At 37.9% G+C, this 25,265-nt stretch overlaps 2 protein-coding genes and 2 long non-coding RNA genes across 9 annotated transcripts in view; 3 read left to right on the top strand and 1 right to left on the bottom strand.

Annotated features, from left to right (window-relative positions):
- The window catches only part of LOC144006935 (uncharacterized), a 31,502-nt gene that overhangs the window by 4,192 nt on the left and 2,045 nt on the right, over window positions 1-25,265 (bottom strand). For 5 of the 6 annotated variants that reach the window (XR_013279980.1, XR_013279978.1, XR_013279977.1 and 2 more), the window contains exons 2-3: window positions 25,000-25,252; window positions 12,437-12,636 (exon numbers count right to left, since the gene is read on the bottom strand). This is a non-coding gene — a long non-coding RNA (uncharacterized LOC144006935). The remainder of the gene's footprint in view (window positions 1-12,436; window positions 12,637-24,999; window positions 25,253-25,265) is intronic. The other variant, XR_013279981.1, reaches the window with a different exon arrangement.
- LOC144006929 (sperm acrosome membrane-associated protein 4-like) lies at window positions 1,889-10,634 on the top strand. Its single transcript, XM_077506055.1, has 3 exons — window positions 1,889-2,007; window positions 8,684-8,794; window positions 9,869-10,634. The coding sequence occupies exons 1-3, from the start codon at window positions 1,956-1,958 to the stop codon at window positions 10,084-10,086; spliced, it is 381 nt and encodes a 126-aa protein (XP_077362181.1). The 5' UTR covers window positions 1,889-1,955; the 3' UTR covers window positions 10,087-10,634.
- On the top strand, window positions 12,371-14,409 carry LOC144006928 (uncharacterized). Its single transcript, XM_077506054.1, has 3 exons — window positions 12,371-12,600; window positions 12,881-12,991; window positions 13,929-14,409. The coding sequence occupies exons 1-3, from the start codon at window positions 12,549-12,551 to the stop codon at window positions 14,162-14,164; spliced, it is 399 nt and encodes a 132-aa protein (XP_077362180.1). The 5' UTR covers window positions 12,371-12,548; the 3' UTR covers window positions 14,165-14,409.
- On the top strand, window positions 17,339-21,694 carry LOC144006934 (uncharacterized). Its single transcript, XR_013279975.1, has 3 exons — window positions 17,339-17,505; window positions 18,861-18,974; window positions 20,565-21,694. It is a non-coding gene; the product is annotated as an uncharacterized LOC144006934 (long non-coding RNA).

The following is a 25,265-nucleotide window of genomic DNA, read 5'->3' as shown; positions in this document are numbered from 1 at the left end:
ATTTTTTCCAAATTGGCTGCGGTAAAAAGTTCCCGAAACTGACAAAGTGAAAAGTGACTCAATACTTTTCCAGTTTGTATTCTGACCAATCAGGAATCTCCAGGTCACTAATCTGTAATCACTTAGCTGATGGAATTAGTATGATTTTAGCTCTGTTACACCCTCACACCCTATTTCCAAGTAACGTTGACAAATATATCTTGGGAAAACAAAGCGAGGCATTTTTTTTTTTTACTAGCTTGAGCAGCCTCCAAAAGGTGCCTCCAAAGAGGTTATCTAACAGCCAAGGAAACCAAACAGTTTCCCAAACTCAAGACACAACACAAAAGGGCATGAGAGTGTCATGTGGACAAATAAATTTGAAGGACCCCATTGTTGTTGTTGTTTCGGCCAAGACTCTGCTTGTCAGTCATTGACTAAATGTTTAGTGTTCTTTCTCGGGCGTGACCCACACACTTAGAACACAAACATAGTTAGGCAAGATGAGGCCTGTTTGCGTGACTTATTACCCAAAGTCTCTTCCGTGGCTTGTGATTGAACACCAACCTGTCTAGACCCGAAACTGCTGAACAGTTTTTATTCTTTTATTCTGTTAACATATTTATTATACTTTCTGAAAACTAGTAATACCACAATTACATACAAATTAAAATGCCAGGTTCAGTCTTCTGTGGATGCATTTGTTTAGGCGTTGACTGCTCTCTGCTAACTAAATTAGGCTGAGCAAGGGTTGCTGTTGTTGTGTTCCGATGTCATTGTACGTAGCAGGATCTCGATAACGCTATTGTTTGGGCTAAAAACATCCATGACCCCGCCTGTGTTGATACGTGATACAAGCTGACGGCACCGACTGACTAAAGCCATTCACATGAAGCACCGTCATTGTTGGCAGGTCACAAATTAGGTCATAGAACATAATCAGTGTACACAAACTTAAGATTTTTAATTTTAGGTCAAGTTTAGGCAAAAAAAAAAATATTTTTTTTATTTGTGTGACATGTAAATCAGGTATTCACTCCAAAATAAAAAATAAAATAATAATAATAATAATAATGCGTAATTCACATCTCCATAGCAACCAGCCACTTTGACATAAACCTCCCAGATGATTCACATGAGTTCAGTTGACTCCCTCTTTCTTTGCTAGGCCAGAGTTGAACGTTACAATTTACTCTGTTTACATTTACATAAGTAACATTTTGGATAAATTGTACAAATTCAGCTCACTACTCGTATTTTGGTTTGTTTGTTGAGACCTACGTCACATGATTTTCTCGCCAAACCAACGTCACATGACCAATGTCTGCGTGATTATCCTAGTGTGCCATTCATGTGTTACTTGTAACATTTTTGTGGCTCAAATTGTCTATTTTATTCTTTAAAAAAATATGTTATTTATTGTTTTAAAGCAATATTGTTAAGAAATATTTTAATTTGCATATTCCCATTTTATGTTTGCCTATTTGACGTTCACTTACTTAAAAAAATAAAAATAAAAATAAAAAGTACACTGAAAACAAGTAATGATTTGGAGGACTACTTTTTGTTTAAGTCATTTACTTGGGTAGATCAATTCTGCAGCTCTGCTAACTCGTGATATTAGTTTTAATCAAACTACTCTAACATTATAGGTCACATTCTTTTAAATATGTATTAAATGGAGCCCACTGGAAGTTTGTGTGCGTTTGTGACAAAAAACTGTGGGGAAAAAAAGTGACGTCACGTGATCGCAGGTGGATTGGAAAAGTTTGTTTTGGGGGAAGAGAGGAGGCGGAAAAAAACTGCTTTGCTCTGCACAGAAGACCTCCTCTCATTGGATAACGGTGACGCACGGGCGGGGGGGGTGGAAGATTATAAATAAGCTGATGATGGGGAAAAAAAAAAAAAAAGTTCGATTCTTCTAACGGTCTGCGACACGCGGGTTGACAGCTCCTCCACACGTCTTGTCAATCAACATGAACCGAATTGTTCTCCAGCTTTTCGCTGTGGGAGTCTGCTTTGCTCTCGGTAAGAAACGTACTTTCTTCATTTTATTTATTTACTTGAAAAATACATTGGTTTTTAATAAGACTTTTTCTACGTGATCTAAGCGCCTAAAAAAAAAAAAAAAAAAAGTTAAAATGACTACTCGGAGATATGTTTATTTAATAATTTTGGAGTGCGCTGAGGATGTTTTTTTTTGTTTGTTTTTTGTGCACACGGTTTGCCAGGGCGTGTGCACACTCACAGGGGAGGGTGGGGCCCCAAAAGAGGGACAAATTGGACACTCGTCTGACCAGAGGCACACCCTAAAATAAAACGGCACTTGTTTACTAAAGTGCAACACACGCAGACTGGCAAGGCTGGCAGGAAATGAAATATTACTGTCATATTTTCCTCCCTCCCTCCAACCAATCAAAAAAAAAAAACTTCAGTTTAGTTTTTTTTTTTTTTGCCAAATGCGATAAGAATCACGTCACATGCTTACTGGTCACACCACTGGACAGACAATCACTTAATTAGGATCCCCCCCCTCTCCAAAAGCTGTTGCCATGAATTTTTAAAAAGCAGATAAATGAATACTGCATGATGCCAATTTCCTCTTCCAGTATACAACCACACTGACAAGAGATAATCAATCGTTAAAGAAAATTGAGCAAGCCGTCGCAACATTTTGTTTTATTCTTGGTAAAGTGTTGTGTTCATTTGTTGCCATGCACATTTTTAGATGGAGGGAAATGTCTCAAATTTATTTTTACACAATTTTGGCAGCTTTGGAAACTTTCAAACGGACCAAGAAGACCTGGCAGGAACACATTCCGCCTGAAACACAAAATGGCAGGATATGACCATATCAGCTCTTCACATCTGAAATGTTAAAATCATATAAATGAGTAGCCGGACTAGTCTAAACAAGGTAATGTGATTTTAATATTGCTTGTGAAATATGAATTGAGCATCAAAATCCAACCTGTTTTTATCCATCTCAGCGGGTGGCCATTTTACCACGTACTGCTGACTAAAAATGACATCACAGTTACTCAGCGCTCAAATAACGACCAATCACGGTTCACCTTGCGAACGTCACGTGACAAAATTCAGAACAAGTGAGCCGTGATTGGTCGCTACAGCACTGAGCAACATGTGATGTCATCTTCAGTCGACAGCAAGAGGCAAAATGGCCGCCCCCGGAGATGGATTATAAAGGGTTATTTTTTTTGACAATTGAATCATATTCCACAAACGCAGTATTAATATAATACCATGTTTATGCTGCGTTCTCACCAAAAGCGGGGGAAGGCGTTTCGGCGGCGCGTTTGCGCAAATAAGCGGCAATCGTTCCAAAAAAACTCTACGCGGTGAAACACTCGCGAAGGAAGAGTTCCAGTTCACCTTTTCGGATTTGGTGAGAACCCAGCATTAGACTAGAGATGGTTTATTGAACTGAACTGCTGAAATTTTTAAAGAATAGAGGAAGAAAATGACATTAAGGCTAACTGTTAGCTTATTTGCTAACTAGCCTACATTGTCGATGTGAATAACTTAGGAGACATGTTACGCAAACACCCAACGGGTGATACGTTATACAAACATTCAACACAAACGGCTGTTAGGTTGTTTTTTTTTGTGTGTGCCCGGCAACTGTTAAGCTCATGACACCTAAAAAAAAAAAAAAAAAAAAAAGGTCTGTAATCACACATACTGGTTATGTTGTGCTTTGTTGCCGTTTATTTAGCTCGCATCTATTTTGATTCTGCTCGCCTCCAAGTGAGTCAACAACAACACAGTACAAGTTGGCAAATATTCTCAGAAGAACAAGTAGCGGCACCTCTCGTGTGCGCACGGCAAACTATTTATCGCGCGTTGAGTGAGAGGCGGCAAGAAGCTTTCCCGAGACGCTTTTGAAAGACTGAATCGCGTCCCAACTTGTCGGACCATCTCGTGAGAAATTCCTCACCTCGCAGCAGTTGAGGCCCGTGTCTCAAATTCCATTTCCACCGAGGATTTGCAGAGTCCACACCACAAGTAACTTTTGTTCAGTGGCTATTGTCTTTTTTTTTGGGTGACATTGTTCCTTTGGTAACCCCCCCCCGCGCCACCGGCTTTATTTGGATCTTGTTTCAGGCCACACCCTGACTCACAGCGACGCTCTTTTGTTTGTTTTTTCCCTCCAATTCTGGCTGCTTTCAGGTGCTTTCCAAAAAGATGCCCGCTTGATTTAGTTTCTTGTCAACATGTCGCAGGCCACTGAAATAGTTCCTGCTGCATAAGCTTCCAGATAAAAATAGAACTACATCTGGCTCTACGCTTTTAAAAAGAGTTTCTTGAGACTCAATCTCCAATTTGCCTCAGGTTTGACTGCATCGGGTTCAACGGCCACTTCAGAATTCAGTCGTGAGGACGACGCTTGGTTATGTTCTGCAGCTGCTTTGCTAAACTGGGTACTTGGAACCAGTGAAGGGTACAATGAAATCTATTCTGGATTGAAATGTGTTGCCCAAGTGACTCAGCTACAGGGCCATGCATGGGTTCTAACAAAATAAACACAGTCAAAAATACCACATAATAGCCAAAAACAAAATATTCATCTTTGGACTATCCTGAAATGGCCTAATCTAAATCCTATTTCGCTCTCTACTCTTAAACGTACACACATTTAGGTTGTATTTATTAACTTAGGCCAGTTTTTGTGTCCACGTTTCTCACTCTCTTTGACTTTCGGTATACTAACAATTTCCATCCTCATGTGTATGATACAGACGAACCACTATGGTCTGACTGTCACAAAAACAGCACACACAGGCCAAAGGAAAGAAGAAAAAAAAAAAAGCAAAGTATGACTAATGCTCACTAAAGCTGAGGTGTGCTGATGCTTTGGATTTAGAAGCAAATGTTTTCCCAATGATCTTGGTTGAGTTTTTGAAATCAGTGAGATCATGCTTCATGTGGGCAGTATTGGACTTCACTAAACCCAAATAGCAGGGGAAGAACTGCAAGTCATTGGCTATTGTATGGTGCCAAAGAACTATTTTTGTCAAAATGAAACTCCTTTACTCACTTTTAATTCCACAAGAGGGCAGCAAACCACTTAAAAATGTAACTAAGTCACTTAAACATGTTTTTTTTTTTTTTATGCAAACTTCCCAAAAAATGGCGCCAAAATGCTTCTTTTATTGCCATTTTACACATGAACAGAACAGCATCGTGTGACTAGCGAAACTGAACGGTAATGCTATCCGTGATGCTAGCTAGCGCGACACATACGTCCAGATGGTCCTCCAGGCAGGCCCTTTAAATTGTTATTAGGAGGTGGTCATGGTTGTCATGGTGACAGTTGCTAAATTATTTACAAGCCAAACGTGCTAAGAAAAGAAAGTTGACGCTGTTTTTGTAAACTATTATGGGATATTATGTGAATCACTATCCAGATAAATGCAAGCTACACTCAAATTTAGACAAATTGGGAGTAATATTCTCTTTGATTGTGTTACCTATTTGCAAGTTTGCTTAACATCCAAATGTCTTTTGGATTATAAGTGATTATCCCATCAACCAGGCTGTTAAGTGAATGAGGTGTCAATGTCAAATCCTAATGCAAACTACTGCTATTTACATTACACACCTGACTTGCTTGTGCCTATTTATCTTGGAACTTTTTTTTTTTTTTTTTTTTTAATGCTAACGCCGATTTTTATCACTGTGCGTGACTTCATTATTTGTTTTTATTTCACCTTGGCCTCAAAAGTTTTTTTTGTTTTTTTTCGCAGCTCATTGTGAGTTTACGGTCGCCTAGTTGGTCATTGTTTTGCCCTCGCTTCCCGTTTCCCACTTTTGACTAAGAAAATACACAGCTTTTTAACAAAGCAAAACTCACTGGAAATAATTTGTTTTTTTTCTAAATGGTTTTTCTGCTGCTGGGAAGGTTCACACATACACGCACCGTCCTGTGAGAATAATTAAACGTGCACAATGGCAGCAGGCTCCCTCAAAACTACATACAAGCTTTTAGGACTACCTGATGCTTTTTGGAATACTATCGCCCTCTAGTGGACATGTGAATAGAAAAGGATGTTGTTCAACTCCACCCTTTTTTTTTTTTCTTTTAGGTCTGTCAGTTCACCTCACCAACAGCAGGTGGCAGGCTAAGCCTGATGTGGTCTTCATAAGAGTCACGCCTGAAAGATTCACTTTTCCCCAATTATTACCCCGCATCCAATCAGTTTCAAGCTGGAAGCTCGTTTTTCTGTAAACTATTAATGCTACTACATGATTTTTAATAGTTGAGGTGTTACAATTTACAGTATAAAATACGACTTTGGTTGGCAAAGTCGAATTTCAGGGCTAGTTTAATCCCAAAGTACATTTCTAGTATTCTTTTATTGCTACTATAAGATGTTTGTAATACCAAATTCCTATTAATTAGACTTAGACTTGACTTTATTGATCCCTTTGGGTTGGCCCCCTCTGGGAAATTTACATTTCCAGCAGCAATAAGAACAGGTAATAAAATAAAAATTCAACCAATCAATAAATAAGGTTATTACAGTTGAGCCATAATGCATAATTATTTTTTTATTTTTGTCACAAATTAATTTTTTATTTTGGAGCCATTGGCATATATTTAAAAAAAATAATAATTTCATATTTTGTCAATTTTTCCAACTTTTTAATTGGAGTTTTTGAATGACGAGTGCCTGAAAAGAAAAAAAAACTTCGCTGTCGAGTAACTTGACAACTCACAATATTTAATGCAATGTATTCACACGCAACTCATGCGTCATACATGATGCCTTTGTGTTTTTTTTTTTTGTTGTTGTTGTTTTTGTCAGGCGTGTCCTTCTCGAACATGAAACAAATAAAGGGAAAGTTGTTCTCTCAATATCTAGGACAAATTAACATTTAAGAGGTTTTTTTTTTTGGTCACTTACTCACACAAACAAACATGGTCTCTCTCCCAGGCGGGGCACCGAAGGCAAGTGACGGTTCCACTAGCTAAAGTCATGGAAAATAGTGGCAACCAAAAAATTATTCTGGGACAGATTTTCTGTCAAAAGGAAAAGCAAATCTATTTTGGCAGGAAACAACTCAATTTGCTTTACTGGACCAAAAAAAAAAAAAAAAAAAAATGTAGCGGGCCAGAAGTGGCCCCCGAGCAGCGAGTTTGACAAACGCATCCATCCGGTCGAACAAGTCCTCGGCAACAGATAAGAATCTGACGTAAACTCGTTGGTCAGCATTTTAAAGATTCTCAGCGGAGGCGAGTCGCCTGATTTTGTTTGACCATAAACCTGCATGAAGTCATCACTACGAAAAGTCATTGAGTCATAATTTATTCGAGTCTGTTTTTATTTTTTTTTAAACTGCTTTTGATGCTTTGTCACAACTGAGAACATTTATACTGATGGGTAAGGATATAAAGTAAACATTAGTTGTGTACTGTTTTTTTTTTTTTTTTAATAATTATTTATATTTTCTTTGTTAAATTTAAATCCCAACAACTTAAGAGGCATCATGGGGGAGTCCACCAACATTGTAAAAAAATATAATTTTTAATTCCATGAATGGAAGTTTTTAAACTGTTATCTTATTCCGCTGCAAATGCATATAGTTGCTTTGCTCTACTTCAATTCACATTTCAAATTGTGACCAACTCCTTTTAATAGGCTTGTTTGCAGGTTTGTTTTGTATTTGCAAAAAAACCAAACATATTTTTGCCCAATTTTTAAAATTAGTATTATTAGACATTGATTTCATAAGCTTTAATTGTTATCCCCTATTAATGTTATAAAATCCTTTAAAATCCTCAATTTTTGTTAGGATGTGAAATAAATATACTATATATATATTAGGGGTGTGAATTGCCTAGTACCTGACGATTCGATTCGTATCACGATTCACAGGTCACGATTCGATACCGATTAATCCCGATACGGATTTATAAGTCGATTGTTGCGATTTTTTTCATTCAAATTTAGAAAATACTAATCAGTAAGCTTGTAGAGTGTAAGATTTATATGAAAATGTATTATTTATTTATCTGAAATTTCAGTCTTATAGAGGTTGTAATCTGTTTCATGTTTGAACAGCATTAAAATAAAATATTAAGGCTTAATGTTCCGTTCATATAACATTCTTCCATGCTCAAGGTGTGAATCCTAAAAAAAAATAAAAAAAAATAAAAAAATAAATAAAAAAAACAATCGATTCTGCCGATTATTGAATCGATTCGAGAATCGCGCGATGTAGTATCGCGATATATCGCCGAATCAATTTTTTTTAACACCCCTAATAAATACTATATATAAAAAATACTTACAATTATTAATTCCAAGTGTGGACTTTGAAACAATACTTTTTGACCTGACCAAAAATGATTAATTCCTTAAAAAAAAATAAAAAAAATATGAAATAAAATAAATATCCTTGTGAATATTGTTATAGTGTCTGTCTCCATTTTGTTTGTGCTCAAGGGTTATCATAACACATTGATGCTAATTTTGTTAGCCCATCTATGGTGTTTTGCAGTGTGCATTAGCATCAAGCTAACAGACTTTCGTAAATGGTAATGTGGTTTTAAATGTGCAATGTGCAATTCTTTGTTTTAGATTTATTTTATTTGTGTTGTTTAGGTGGACTTGTGGTTATTATAAAATGTTTTTTTAAATACACCCTTTAATATCCTCCTCTTCGTTGTCATTGTCAGGCCATGCTCTGCAGTGCTACGAGTGTAAAATCGGCTTTTGGAACCTGTGCATCACCAAGACGGTGACGTGTGCAGAAGGCGAGCGTTGCTTTAGCGGCAACGGCACGGCGGGTAAGTGCGGCGATTGGCCTGTCGACATTCTTTTCAGCAATTTGCAGCTGTCACTCAAACGGCTTCCGGAATGTGACACGCGACGTTGACACGTCACAATTTATTTAACAAGGCGAACTGTCATTAAAAAAAAAAATAAAAATACGGGGAGATAAGTAGCAACTTGTGGGATGGGAGTGCTGGGTTATTATTAAAAAAAAAATATTTGCAGATTGCAGATAAAAGATAATTATGATGTCATCAATACTGTTAGCAAGCCAATGTATCCGTCATTGTAGAACTAAATATACACTGGATGTAATGCTTTTCTATAGCAATATTTACATTATAGATGAAAAAGCAGATAAGAAAAGTTAGTCTGGCTCCATTTTCTTCCTTGAAGGAATTCAAATGAACTCTGTAAAAAACGATTAAAATGGTTATTCGGACCCAACTGCCTTCATTTATTCTGCTGTCAAAAGTTGATGTTCCCATTAAATAAATACATTTAAAAAATATTTATTGTCATAAATGTATTAAAAAAAATAAATAAATCACATTTTCGTCACAATGTATCCAATCCCTTTTTTTTTCCTTTTTTTTAATAAGCACAAAAAGAAGCATTGCTATAAAATGCTGTTTAATCTGGATTTGATCTCGGTTTATGCTGGGGAAAAACAATCCTGTTTAAAATTTTCTGATCCTTTTTCCTCATTTGAATAGGGTTTGCTGTTTATGATGGGTTTGGAACCAATGTCAAACCGGTTTGAATCCAGATCGGATCCAGATTGTGGAGTTCACATCAATTTAGATTTGGTATTGGAACAGCACACTTTAATGTAGGTCGGTCAAGATTGGAATAATCCATTTTAACGTGCTCAAATGCTTATTTTAAATCCTTTCAATTCGAGCAAAATTAGCTGTCTGAATAGGAATTTATTTGACATCTTTGACAAAGTTGAGAGCTCGAATATTTCAACTGGAGTTTCTGGTGCAGTTCTGAAGTTTGCCAATTGTTGCTAGTCCACATTGTTGCCATTCCCACAAAATTGCTCGTGTCATGTCGAATCTGACGATGTCCCCTGCCCCCCCCAGCCGGCTTCATGGACATCCGAATGAAGGGCTGCCTAGCGAAGGCCGAGTGCAACGTCACCAAGGACGTGAATTTCCCGTCCAGCAGCAACACGACCATCTACAAGATGACCAAGACGTGTTGCAACAGCAACTTGTGCAACTCGGCGCCGGGGATCTCGGGCGGGCCGCTGGTCCTCGCCACCGTCATCGCTCTGCTTCTGACCAACATGCTGTCGTAACGGCGCCACGTTAAGAAGAATCTGTTTTTTTGTTTGTTTTATATTGACGGTTCCAAAACCATTTCTATGGCTCGTTTCATATCGTCGTCTAAGTTGCCTTGGGCATCATTTCATCCATTTTTTTTTTGACAAAGTGTCAACTTGTATAACACTGACAATAAATGTAACCAGCTTTACACTTTGCATTAAAAGGTTGTAAACATTTCTCTTTCACTATAAAACTTTTGCTAGCATCTTGTTATCCTCCATTTTATTTGTTTGTGTTTTTTCTTTTTCTATAACTGTCAGATGCAAGTGTGGAATGTATACTAAGGTGTGACCGTTTGACAGTAATGGTCTGAACTAACAATGGTGAGACGATATCAAACTGAATATGACACACCAGGCTTCAATCCAAATCAGAAATCAAGCAAACGAATCAAGTGTCCACTTGATTCGTTTTCTCCCTCGAGCGTGCGCATGTGTCTGAACGGTGTGCTTGAAATTGCTCGTGTAAGATTGTATCATTAAGAAAGATGCAATAAAGTCTTCAAATTGGGAAGAAAAAACGTTTTTTTTCGTGTGTATGTACTACTCAGGTTGCAGTTTCGTTGTTGGGCTAACTCCACCCGACAGGATGAACCCGTCTTGCCTGTTTTGGCATTTTGTGGAGGACAGCGGACGTTCATTCCAAGTGAATGATAATTCCGCTGATGTTGAATTGAACACTTAAAATTTGGAGGCCTTCATGGTGTATTATTTTCTATTTAACAATAATTTTCTACCATTTCCACCCAACTGTTGTAAAGTTAAATTAGCATTGGGTCATCTTTTTTTTCCTACTAGTCTCACAGTATAGCTGCTGAAATGATATAAAATTGGTGCTGTTAAAGTAGAAGTGTAACCTTATTGATTAATCACAAAAAAATATATATTGCAATCATTTATTAACGCATATTAATAATCGCACTATTAATTTTGATCACAGATGATCCTTTGGCTTGACAGTGGATGGTTACGTTAAAAGGTAGCACAGGTTGTGTTTGACTGATGCGTTAAAGCAGGGGTGTCCAAACTACGACCCGGGGGCCATTTGCGGCCCGCTATCCATTTTTCAGGGGCCCCGCGACATATGCTAAAAATTGGCATTTGACTCAGTTCAAATCAAATAAACAAAACAAAAATGTTTGGAGATGGTCAAAGTAAGAAGGGAGGTGTCGAAATACAGCTGCCATGAAAGGTTATTTTAGTTAACTAAAACTAATGAAAAAACTCAACCTAAAATTCAAAAAACAATATTGTTACCGAAATAAAATAAAAACCTAAATGCTTTTTAAAAAAACTAACTGAAACTACATTTTATGTTTATAAAACCAACTATAATTATAGCAAACATGTACTTTGTTTTAGTCTTTGGCAATTAATTTAATACATGAGCATTTGGGGATAATTTGAAATGTGATTTTTTAGTAGATTTATTTTGATATCAACCGGAATAATGACGTTTGAAAGTATGTCACACAGAAGTGACGTCATCTAGCAACAGCCAATAGAAAAGCACCAAAAGATGACGTTACTCCCATGGTGTCTTTTTTTAATATTGCGCACAAGCAATACACATTAAAAAAAAATAAAATAAAAATAATACTGAATCTAACTAAACTAAAAGTAAGCATTTTTTTTAAGAACTAAACTAATAAAAACTAACTAAAATTTAAAAAAAATCCAAAACTATAATAACCCTACTGCCATATTACAAATAAATTGCTTTATATACTGTCGCATTTTTCTAAATATGGAAAAGCACAATTAATTATTTGCACAATTTTTAGGACTAAACAATTTCTCTTCATAACATTATGTGGCCCTTGCGTCCTTCTGATTTTCTGTATGTGGCCCTCAAATGAAAAAGTTTGGACACCCCTGGCTTAAAGTAAAGCATTTAATGTTCGTGTATGACATTCACAATATTTATTTTGGGGTCATTCGTTTCCGTTTTAAATTATGCAAAGTAATTAATTGATTAGAACGAGGATGAGAGTTTGCATTGGATCAAAAAATGTTGACATTGTAACAAATGTAGAAAGAATTAACGCAACAATTTTAGTAAAATTGCTATATTGGTAAGTATATGTGATTTTATTTTTTTGGTGGGCGGGATAAAATGTTATGTGTCAACAAAAGTATTAGCGGTATCGGTAGGATTATTCAAGAGTTGAGTACTCGGACCGGTATTGGCCAGTCAGCCAGAAAAAAAAAAAAGGTGGTACACCCTTTGGCATTCCTTTATTCCCCGGTTGACGTAAATCGCCTGGAAGACAAAAGCAGACGAAACCGCACCCGATCACCCCCTCCCATTTTGCTGACCCACCTGTTTCTGCAGCTGATAAAACCCACCCCTCAAACAGGTTCATCAGTTGAAGCCTGCGAGGTGCCCGAAGACCCTTGGGAAGGATTCCGTGCTCGCGACGACCACAGGGAAGATGGGCAGGATCCTTATCGGAGGCATTGCGGCGCTTGCTTGCTTCATGCTTGGTAAGAAGATGCAGCGATGTGAAGAATGTCGTCTGTCTTTGATATTGCATAGAGACAAAAAAAAAAAAAAAAAGTGAAGATTGTTATGATATTCAGGTCTGAAAAATCCTTCTATTGTCTTTCACGATAACATTTTGGATGCTGGTTTAGAAGAAAATTGCTCACTTTATTAAGGAGCGCGTTTGTTTGTTGTGCAAACAATACAATGCTGACAGGCCATGACGATATCCTGTTTGTTGCATACAAATATTTGTCGAAGGTTAATTTCTGTCTGTTTCAGTGGAGTCCCTCACATGCAACCAGTGCTCCTTTGGTTTGCTCGGGCTCTGTGTGTCCCCCTCCACTGTCGAGTGCCCGACCAACACCTCCCAGTGCTTCACGGGAAAAGCAAGTAGGTCCACTTGTAGCCCGTTTTTTTTTTATCAATTTATTTATTTCATATTTATTTAATTAACTCATTCACACCCAGCCATTTTCACTAAAGCAAGACCCTTTGCTCTGTTTTACTAGATTTTGCAACGCCCACAGAATATTGAGTTCTATTAAAAACATGGTATTTACCAAAAGTAATTTTAGTCACTTCTGTCATCATGAAAAAAAAAAGAAAAGGTATATTTATATCTGTATTGTACGACAGTATATTAGGACCACATATATATATATATATATTTATTTTTTTTTAAGAGTGCGGGGTCAATATGACGAGAAAAAAAAAGTGACAAATTTGCCACTTTATAAAGTGGCAAATTTGCCACTTTTTAATATGACGAGAAAAAAAGTGGCAAATTTGCCACTTTTTAATATGACGAGAAAAAAATGGCAAATTTGGCACTTTTTAATATGACAAGAATTTTTTTCTGACGAGAAAAAAGTGGCAAATTTGCCACTTTTTTCTCGTCATATTGCCCCCGCCCCCTAAAAAAAACGTACCCCTAATACGCCATCGTAGTTTTGCTGCAATTAGCATTAGAACATAGCTAAATTTCATCATTCTTCACAAATCTGTTGGGAAAACAGCTTGTTGCAGCATGGCCCTGATTGATCTCTTATACTCTGCTGCCACCTGCTGGGCGTTTTTGTAATAACTACCATTGATTCAACCATTCTCTTCAGTTTAGAGGCTCCATCAAGTTCAAGTATGTCCTAGAAATTAAATAAATAAATAAATAAATAAATAAAACGTTTAAATACGTCTTTGGGACACTGGTAATATAGTTAAATTAAAATACGTTTGTGGGAGCAAATGAGTTATTACTACTTTTATTTATTTATTTATTATCTGTCCACTCCAGCATCACTCAAGCGATATCATTTTCTCTCCCCGACAGCTTTCGCTTCCATCTCCTCCTCGTTTGGTTTCAACACGCAGGGTTGCATCGCAGAGGCCAAGTGCAACGCGACCGCCAACGCCACCCTGCTGGGCGTGACGTACGAGGCCACGGTCAACTGCTGCTCCACGGACCGGTGCAACCCGGTCCAGAGCGGAGCGCCGTCCACCAGGATGACCCTCGCCAGCGCCATCGCGGCCGCCGTCCTGACCTCCGCGTGGGGAAGTCTGCTGTGAGGGATGGTCTGCCTATAGTCTAGCGCTAGTCATAAAAAAAATACATAAATAAATCTTTGGACGTTGTATGCTGACAAAAATGTATGTGCTGACATTGTAGAAGTCGATCAATGGAATGTTTCAGGGAAACATTGAGCTCGTAAATCTTCCACTGTGTTAAAGTTTTTACTTTGTTTTTTGTATTTATCCTTTGTACTTGACAAAATTGAAACCCAAGATGTGAAAATAAAGTAAATCTGACTTCATATTTTATTTTTTTTATTTATCATGATAAATGAGATGTCCACATCAAAAATAATTTCATGGATGTTGTGTTTGGAATAAAAACAATCTTGAGGGTGTGCTCCGAAGTCAGCTGGGATAGAAAATGAAAAATTCCGATCGTAAAAGTAAACTATATTAATTATAGCAAAAATGTCCTCAGTTAGTTTAGTTTTCTTCTTTGTCAATTAGTATCACACATTAGCTTTTGGTGTTCATTTTAAGTGTATTTGTTTGAGCTTACATCTAACTACGATCAGTTGTTTGAGGATTGGCCTTTTCAGCTACTTTTTTTTTTTTTTTTGACATACAACCAAATTTGTTACATAAGTCAGAAATAAAGAAACAATAAACGTAGCAATTAAAGATAGCAGACATCTAAAGTAAAAGTCTACCAAAAAAAAAAGAGCATATGTTTAAAAATTTAAGTAGAAAGTTTTTGCCTCATGTGTATGTAAACTTTTGACCTGTAGGGGACATGCTAGAAAGTCCAAGTGCATACTTGAGCTTGCATGATTTCAACCTCGCCCCAAAAAATCTCGAAAACGGAAATCATCAAAAAGAATGTAGCGCTACATTGCAACAATTCAGTCTATGCACATTACATATTTCATCATCATGTATTTAGAAACAAATGACTGAACATTATACTTTACACTTTTTTTTTCATTGAGCAACATTTTAGTGAATGATGTTTTAAGTATTTTACTTTTTACTTTTTCATAAAGCTTTCCTATGTTCAAAGAGAAATTTATTATTTATTACCATCGTGAACTAGTAATTAAATTAATCAATTTAAGAAAAAAAAAAACCTCTAATATATTGTCATGTATGTGCTTCCACAGCGTTTATGTGTAAATATTCGTGACTTGAAGTAATGTCGCTCCTGAAGTCGATGCTAATCTGCCATTTGCATTTGAATGTGATTCTCCATTGACTAGCGTTAGCGCTAGCGATGGGTAATCAACGAAGCAATGTTTTGCTTCAATGTGTGTAATTCTTTTTATTGTGTGTTTAGTATTACATTATCTTCCAATGGTGTTGTCATTAAACGTCGTAAAGGACGCTTATGGACGGCAGAATTACATACGTTTGCTACGCTAGCATAACACACAGCGCTGGGGTTCCCGCCGAATATAGGCTCTTTTCGGGTGTATTTACCTGTTTTATGTTGTTGTAGTCTAACAAGACAAAACCTGGCACTCTTGAACAAAAATGTACTGCGTTGCGACAGGCTCATGCTCCCCAATGTAACATGATGAGAGCCTGGAACCTTTTTGTTTCATTTCCTTATCTAAGATCTTCGGAACACTAAAAGCGACAGGCCTTCAGTCGTTTTTTTTTTTTTTTGTGCGTATGTTTGTATTTCTTCGACAATTGAACCTGATAACTATTTTTCTTTGCTATGTACTTGTACAATTACGAGAAACTTGATTCTGATGACTACTTCCTCATGATAAGTGTAGAAGCCTGAAGGGTCGCATTTTTGCTGATGTCCACATGCCGTACATGTTAAGTTTAAATACATAAATACATGTTTACAATCTTCTTCGGTTTAAATTCTTCTTCGCATGTCACAGTTTCCCATCAACGGTAAGCTCGTGCACGTTTTTTTTTATTTATTTTTTTAAGGACAATGAAAACTGTGAAGCCCACCCATGTGTATCTTTGCATTTCCAGCTCCGTGTACAAGGTCGCTTGAGGGGAAAATTAAATGAATTGATGGCAATTCACTTTAAAGAGGCTGCTTGTTTAAAATCGAAAAAGGTCCATGCCCAGAACTCGGCACTCAGCAATTCAAAAGGCTCGATAAAAGCTTCAGACCGAGGCGATCACGTGATTAAGCTAGCTGACGGGAAAGAGCTGAACCGAAGATAATAGGAGACGCTGAAGTCTACTTGCTGAGGGACGTAAAGTGAAAAGTGAAACGTTCCAAGATGGATGGACGTGTACGGTAGGCTGGACTATCTTAGGACAATCGAAAATGAAAATGTTGATAAAGTATGTGCTAGTTATGACATTCAAACTTGGCATAGGGCACTTGATGTTGTAAAACTTGAAAAGGTGGTAAAAGGAATGTCGATAAAAAGAGAACAAGTCTAATCGAAACTGTAAAATATAAAGAATGTTTACACAAAACAGAAACGGAGGCAGATGCTAACGCTACAGCTACGCTACAGCAAGTTCACACAGATAGCCAGCTGATAAAGGCAGATATGCAATAACATTTACTGATGATCACAGTGCAATGATTTTTCTATAATTGCTCAGGGCAAAAAGTGACAACACAAAGGCTACAGAAAATTTTATTCAAATCTCAGATGATGTCCTTACCCGCTATAAGAATTGCCTTTCCAGTCATCTTTTTACAGTTCCTGAAAATTTGGGGTCGATATATTTTTCATAAGATACTGGTTGCTTTGGATATTTGAAAGGTGCAAGGACCAAAACTTGAAATCCATTTTTCTACCTGGCAGCATTAAAATTGATATAACTTTGCCATTTTTTGAGGTACAACCATGTATTATATATCATTTTTTAGGGAATTAAGTGCATAATTGGAATATATGAATCTCAATTTTTATTTTTAAACTTGAGGACCCTTTTGCCAGAGCATTTCTCAAAACTGAACGAGCATTCGAAACAGCATCTTGTTGCACAAGTTGTTGGAAACTGTTTAGATGTCTTACTAAAGTGGGTGCCGGCAAAATGGCCGAAAAGTCCACCATGGATCCGCATAACTCACAATGAACATTAAATGACAAAAAAAGCGTGGAAAAGTACAAATTAAAGAGAAAAATACAAAGCTCTTGAAACAGGCTGCCAAGTCAATGGTGCTATCTTTCATTTTGTTTTGATTGTCTTCAATTTAGATAGTCCATGACAGTTGCTGAAACCTGAAGAGTCGCATTCTTATCTGTCCGTCTAATTCCTGCCCACCTCGTCGAAAGAGTATTTAACGGAACCATTTGCCTATATCGAAAGCATTGACAGCATCATCGGCCATCTTTGTGATAACAGGACCACGATGAGCAACGTTTGGAAAACTGCAATTCTCCTGGCTACTATTGTAGCAGTTGGTAAGATGATAGCAGATGACAAAGAAATTAGCTAGCAATAACGCTCATTTTTTTTTTTTTTTTTTTTTTTTTTAAATGTAGTATGATTTCAAAACTATTGTACCAACACATTATATCAAAAATCTGATTAGCAGTAGTTTGCTTCAACCTTGCAAGAAGAATGAATTTACTGGGTCTTGTTTGGTGAATTTGGAAGAAAAAAAATCACTTATTTCCTGATCAAATTAAAGTTTTTAAAATCCTACTTGAGGATTATTAGCTAATGAGATGATCATCTTAACACTTTTACTATAGTTGATTAGAATGTTAATCACTATAGTATAGTTTGCCATTTAGACTGTTTCTTCATTTTCCAGTAGTTCACTTTTCCTAGTATAAAAAATATACTGCTCTAAGTTCATAAACGCATACGTCTACTACAATATTATGTTGCATGTTAAAATTCTAGCTTTCACAAGTTAATGCCTTGAAGTTTTCATGTTTTGTGTTTTTGAGACAAGAAAAAATGCTAAGTTGAAGTTTAAATTTATATTTAATAGATTATTTGATAGAATTTTCGGTAGCATACTTGAATGAAATATTAAGCAGCTGCAGATCTATATTCCGCCTGTCCGTCGTGGTAATTTTGATTATTTGATAAAACCCTCATCTCTGATGAATGTCACTGATTAGCAAAATTGCTCCTCAAAGAAAAAAAAAAAAAAAAGTTAGTTTGAGCTTTGCATTATCTGTAATCGATGGTCCACATTTGGGTGATGGGTGCGTATCCCAACCCTCAGATCGCTTCTGCCTTAGCATCGCTGCTTAAAAATAATTGTACGTTACAATGCAAATAAACGTAACCAAACATCTAGCATCCTATGAAAGTGACACACCCAAGAAAGTATGAGAGGTTGGCATGGCAGCCTCACAGTCAAGAGGTTTTGGTTTCGATTTGAATTTTAGCTGTGAGATAGAGTGAGAGGGAGACAGAGAAAGAGAGATTTGACGTTAAGTCGACCATTTCGATTGCCAACATAAGATAAGACTAATCGGCCAATCTTTCGATTTGAATGACAACCTGTCAAAGCGGAATGGTGCAGTCACCCGTCACAGTTGAAGTTCAGGCCTTGTCTGGAGGTAGTCAGGGGGGGGGGGGGGGGAGTGATCCGTCACTGTTCATTTATTATTTAAATAGTGGGGCTTGTTTCACACAAGAACAGGTATAAATAAAATCACAATTCAAAAACAACCGAAAAGTGGCTAAGAACAAAACATCGGACTGATGATATCAAGTAACTTTTAGGAGGGAAAACAAAACAGATGCCTGTGTCTTGACTATGTTTTTTTTTCCCTTTTATTTTCTCATTGAATAGCAAACTGCCTGACCTGCCTCCAATGCCCAAGTGGTGCTGATGAACAATGTGGGATGGGAGAAGACATCGATTGTGAAGATAATGCAAACCAACAATGTTCCCGTTTATCTATAGGTAAGAAGAAGTCCCTCGGTTTATTGGTGGCTGTGGTACGGGTTACTGTGTTTGTTTAATGTATTTTACACAAGACAGTTAAATAGTGTATTTTATTTCAGTCTCTGTGTTGTTGACATCATCGATATCACGCTGGTCCTCTGAGGGCAAATTTTAAATCTGGTTGGTTAAAGAACCAGTTCCACACCCTCCAAAGAAAACTCATTGTAGCCGCTTGGATCATATTCTTTTAGTCATGACCCACAGCTTATGACCATTGGTGGGTAAGAACGTAGATCCACCATTAATCTACAATCTAGAGATTCACCTTTGGGTTCAACTCCCTTTTCACCATGACAGACCAATACAGAGTCTGTATCACTGCAGATGCTGCACCATTCTGCTTGTTGATCTCCTGATCCATCCTCACCTCACTTGAACTCCTCCACTTAGGGCAGAATTGACCTGAAGAGGGTACTCCACCCTTTTCCGACTGTGGACCATGGTCTCAGATTAGGAGGTGCTGATTTTCATGCCTAACTGTGGCTAGAAATTTTGTCAATAAATATTATGAAGAGAAATGGTGAGTCCAGCCCTCACCAGAAACTAATCCAAATTTACTGCCGGCAGTCAGGAACAAACTTCTGACACGAGTCGTACAGGGATCAAAGAGCCCGTACTGTGATTCGATATAGTACTACCGAATCACCCCTGACAGAACTCCCCAAGAGACACGGTGGAATGCACCAAGCCCACAAAACACATGTAGACTGATTGGCAAACTCACATGCTTAGTTTCATTGTGTTGGAGTAGAGAAAACCTCAAAAACATGCAGGACTCAAGCCATCGAGGACCGGACTCTGACACCTGTGTTTACGATCAGGACAGCACCACAACATCCAGAGCTCATCCACCCCTGCTGTCACCAAGGAGCTTTTTAACCACCTCGGTTACTTCAACTCCAGACAAAGGAGAGCCCACCACAAAGTCCCCAGACTCTGCTTCCTCAAAGGAAGGCATGTTGGTGGAATTGAGGAAGTCTTTGAATTATTCTCCCCACTGATTCAAAACATCTTGAGTCGAGATCAGCAGCACCTAATCTCAACTATACACAGTGTAAATTGTGCATTGCTTCTCCCTCCGGGGCTGCCGGATGGTGAACAAGAATTTCCTTGAAGCTGCTCATACGTCGTATTCAATGGCCTAACCAAACTCCGCCCACAACCGCTGAAGATACATTCCACTTGGCCAGCCGATACCCATCAGCTGTCTCGAATATTGGAGTGTGGTGAAGAGAGGGTGTCCTGGTGCCAAGTGCAAGTATGGACTGTTGGACACCCTTACGTTTGAACCATCAATCCGTGACGGACACAAAAGTCTAATAACAGAACACCGACTGAGTTTTGATCAGGGTGGGGGGCGTTCCTCCCAATCAAGCCCTTTCAGATCTCGTTGTCATTGCCAACCTGTGCATTGACGTCCCTCGGCAAAATGATGGAGTCTCCAACAGGAGTGCTATCAAGCACCCCCAGAGGACTCCACAAAAGGTCAATCGAGAGTCAAACCTGAGTCATTGTCATTGATTTATTTTTATATTCTGCTTATTTCAGGGATTGGCTCGAGATCGAGGAGCAACATACTACTCGGCTGCCGGACGAGTGCCGTATGCGGGCTAAACGTGACTCAGACCATCCTCGGAACTCCCGTCTCGGCCAAAATTGAGTGTTGTAACACCGATCGATGCAACGGCGCCACATCTCTCCAGCTCTCCTTCATATTGGCCATCTGTGCCAGTATTTTTTCACTCTGGGCTATGTAAAACCTCGGAGTTAGCCTACTTGATGTGTTTTTACAGATCAAATCAAGCATTGTCCACTTTACCTTTATTATGATGGATAAAATAACGTAATCATCCCTCGCTATATAGAGGTTCACTTTTTGCAGCTTCACTGCATCGCTCTTTTATTCAACTTGATGTTGTGGAATACTTGCTATTATTTTTTTCCGACATGGGCTGTTCTGTAGACTCACGTAGCAACAGGTGAGAGTCATGACAGATTGTCCAAAATTTGGGATCATTTTACGCCTAATAAGCTAAAGCGCAAAGTACAACTGGCACAACTACACATGTACGGTAAACACAACTAATGAATTTAGTATAGCCTACCATAGCTAGTTAGGAAGACTTGAAATCCCAAAGGAGGTGGTTAGGATAAAGGAGGGTAGACACAGCCACTTGTACAGTATAAATTGCTTGAATGACAAAGTAAAATACAGGAAACACAAAACATAATAGCCAACTAACAGTCAACCATCTCCACATTCTCATTTGCTGCCTTTCACATCACTCAACACATTCAACATCACGGATACTACAGTTTAGACCGCGAGTATGGTGACCCCCAGGTGGACAAAAATGATGTCTGCACTTCATAAGTATATTTTGGTATTATGTGCATGAAGCTTCAACATGTCTGGGATTACTGTACCTGCAGTTTCTACTTGAAGAATCAGGGATTGGGAATAGAATATGTCATTGAAGACTGCATTGATTAGGACAACAATGAAAATACAACCATGAATGAAACATTTAGTATGTTGATCTTAGTATTAAAGATGGCAACCAGTTGTAGTCAGCTTCTTTGTGTGGACAAATATTTACAACAGAGTGTTTTGAATTGTGTGGGGTTACGGTGTTCCATATTTAGCATGATAAATAAATAATGATTTAAAAAACTGACTGGTGAGTCATTTTTAAGGCCAATACTACCCTCTAGTGTAGATATGCAGTAGATAAATATTGTTAACTGGGTAGATGTTTCGATTGTGCATATATGTGAATAAGGAAATCTTTATTGAGCCATGCCCAACAAACAAGGAAACAAAAACTACAAATGGGCGTCACTCAGTCTTCCATTCTTACTACTCATTCATGACAAGTGCAGAAACCTGAAAAGTCAGATTTTTGCTGACGTTCACATGACGTCTGTTGGTTGCTCACCTTGTCGGTGATGTCTCTCGCCTAAATTGACAGCATTACAGCAATTGCCAACTTGGTGATCAAAGGAATACGATGAACAACTTTTGGAAAACAGCATTTTTCCTGGCTACTACAGTAGCAGCTGGTAAGTAACTGAGAGTAAAAATGGATAACGCTAATACTAATTTAGCCTTATTTTTAATGTATGATCTTAGGACTTAACATCAAAATCGACATCAAAACCTGACGAGCATGTTTGCTTCACTTTTACAAGAAATGTGTATGAGTTGTGTTTTATTATTATTAGTAGTAGACTTATGTTGCTACTTACTGTATATTGCGGATGCAGATGTTCCTCAGATAAAGATAACGGCTTACTGTACTTTCAATGGCTGGTTTAAAAAAAAAAAAAAAAAAAAAAAAAAAGGTAAAAGTCTACAGTTTTATTTTCAAGTAACTTGACACTATAATTGTTAAACATATAAAGTATTTCTTTTTTTTTCAAGTATTATTTCAATTTTGTGAATGTAAGTTTAAATGGTCACCTTTTTCTCAGCATGAGCTGGAATAGGCTCCAACTCCCCGTGAGCCTGAACAGGACACGTTATACATTCGGTACATTCGTTATAGATACGTCATTCTGTGCATTTTCTAAAGTGCCGGTTATGCTCATTAAGGTCATAGCTAAGCTGCCACTTATCCCAAATTCAGGCAAAAAAGGTGGCTTGAGACAGCTGACTTTTCATCCACATATTCAATTATTAAAACGAGAATGTCATCCGCCCTTGGTCATCTTCCAGCTTTCAATGACTGAGAAAGACACCAGTAAATTGGAATATGGACAGAAAATTACGGTTTAATTAATATAATTAAGCATCTCTGATTATGAAACCAATTAAAATGGCAAAACCTGTATACATGCACATACATGCAGACAGGTTAATATAATAATACAGAGAATTCAGATGAAACACCATCTGGACCTGGGCCTTTTCCTATATGCACGCAGTAGAAAATGGATTGGCTTCCCCGATGTCAAACAAGTGTTTTTATTATTTATTTATTTATGCATTCATTTATTTATTTATTTTTTGTTGTTTGCCCAGCAACCACCTACTCTATGTCAGTATACCAGGAACCTCTGGGGATAAAAAAACAAAAACAAAAACAAAAAACTTGACTCTTTTTTTCTCTCTCATGTTTCTCACTGAACAGCATGCTGTCTGACCTGCCGCCGCTGCCCTGTCGGTATAGTGAACCTATGTCTGTTTGGTAGTGACGTCACATGTGCAGACACACAGAGTTGCTATCGTGGAACTGCACGTAAGGAGACATCACTTTATTTTTTTAGGTGGTACGGGTTTACTGTGTTCGTTAAAAGTATTCAGCACAAGACAGTTAACTTTTTTTATTTTTTTTTTCCAATTTCTGTCTCTCCTCTTGATTGTGTTTGGTACTTGGCCCTTTAGTAAGGTCTTACCCGACTTAATCCACCTCTTAATTACAACCACTATTATGTCGCATTGTCTTTAATTAATTTTTTTTTGTTATGCTTATTTCAGAGTTCAATTCTACCGGGTCGATCAGACTAAAAATTCGCGGCTGCCTGGACACGGACCTGTGCGGGGATGTGCTGACTGGCGACATCTTTGGAAATGCTTATACCGCCTCCTTTGAGTGTTGTAACACGGATCTGTGTAATGGCGCCGCGTCCGTCCAGCTCTCCCTGACAATGGCCGTCTGCCTAGCCATTTTTTCAACGTGGGCCATTTAGGGCCTTGGAGTTTTTTGATGTGTTTTGTAGGACCAACCAGGTCTTCCCTGTTTGCACTTTTTGCCTGTTATTTTCTCTTTTGCCCTCTACGTTAATTGTTCAAGAATAAGGGATTGGAAAGATAATATTCAATAAAGTGACGTCGCCGGGTTCACAGGATAAACGTCAAGCCACTTGGAATGTGGATCCACAATGACTAAAAACATGTTTCCCCAGAAAAGGACTTGCATCATCAATGTGAAGTCACCGCCGTGGCCACTCCCATGGGTGGAGTGGTGCACAAGCAGGTGCCTTTCTATGTTCTTGGCATGTGGTGCTTGATTTTACCTTGTGTTCCACATCACTGACCATTTCCATCACACATCCGTCTTGCACACGCTTGCTAAAATTCTAGCTTTGCACAAGTGAAGTTTAATGTCTCGAAGTTTTAATACTTTATGTTTTGATGCAAAAAAATACTGAGTTGAAGTTTATATCGATATTTGATAGATTATTCCATAGAATTTTTTAGTAACATACTTGAAATTTGACATATTAAGCAGCAGCAGATCTAGATAGATATTTTTTTCACAATTGAAGAACATTCACAAATCTGAGAGAACTTCCAACTTGAAGTGTTTTAACAACCGTGCAGTTACTTTTAAACTCACTAAGATCTGGAAAAATGCAAAAAGTAGCAGACTTACTTAAACCTAAAAATGACTCCAAATTACCAACAAGCTATAGACCTATATACACCTTCTCTACTTTATAAACTCTACGAGCGACTGATTTTGGGTCGTATACAACAGACTGTAGATGAGCAACTGTCACCAGACCAGCAGGTTTCACGCCTCAGTCAGAAGATAAGATAACATCAGGTAAGATAAGGTAACGTAAGATAATGTAGTCATCCCTCGCTAGACAGAGGTTTACTTTTGCACTTTCATTGAATGAAGGCTTTACTGCAAACTGAGCAACTGAATGGCTTTTCTCCTGTGTGTACTCTCATATGTGTCTTGTCTTCACTGAGTCTTTTCTGGATAATGTTTGACCACAAGTGGAGCAACTAAAGGGTTTTTCCTCCCATCTGTGTTCTCATGTGCTTTATCATATTTTCCTTTTGAAAGAATGTCTTACCGCACAATGAGCAACAAAAGGTTTGACTTTTTATAAGTTTTTTTTTCCTTTCTTTTAGCACAAATTGAGCAGTTGAAATGTTCTTTGCGAGCACACTATCGCTTGCGCACTGGAGAAGTATTTTCCTTCATAGTTTTGCCCTTTTCAGGTGTTTTCAACAGTTTGTCCTCACCTCAAAAGTCCGTGTCACTCCTTGAAGGTTCTTTTGTGCCGCCGTTGTCTGACAGTGCTCCGTGATTTGTACTGTGAAGATGAAGCTGCGGCATCAGGGTTTGTCCTTCACGACAATGATCAGTGGCAACTTGCTTGATGTCAGCCTGCTCTTTTTCTTTAATATGGAAGGGCTGTGAATCCTCCCGTTCCAAATTGGGGCTTCCCCACCTTAAGGGGAAGCTCTTCCTGATGCCCAATCAGATGCTGGACATCTGCAGGATATGA

This window comes from Festucalex cinctus, chromosome 19, assembly GCF_051991245.1.
Source record: "Festucalex cinctus isolate MCC-2025b chromosome 19, RoL_Fcin_1.0, whole genome shotgun sequence".
NCBI classification, from domain to species: domain Eukaryota; kingdom Metazoa; phylum Chordata; class Actinopteri; order Syngnathiformes; family Syngnathidae; genus Festucalex; species Festucalex cinctus.
The sequence above is the reverse complement of the archived record's forward strand: the minus strand, read 5'-3'. Positions and strand labels throughout refer to the sequence as shown.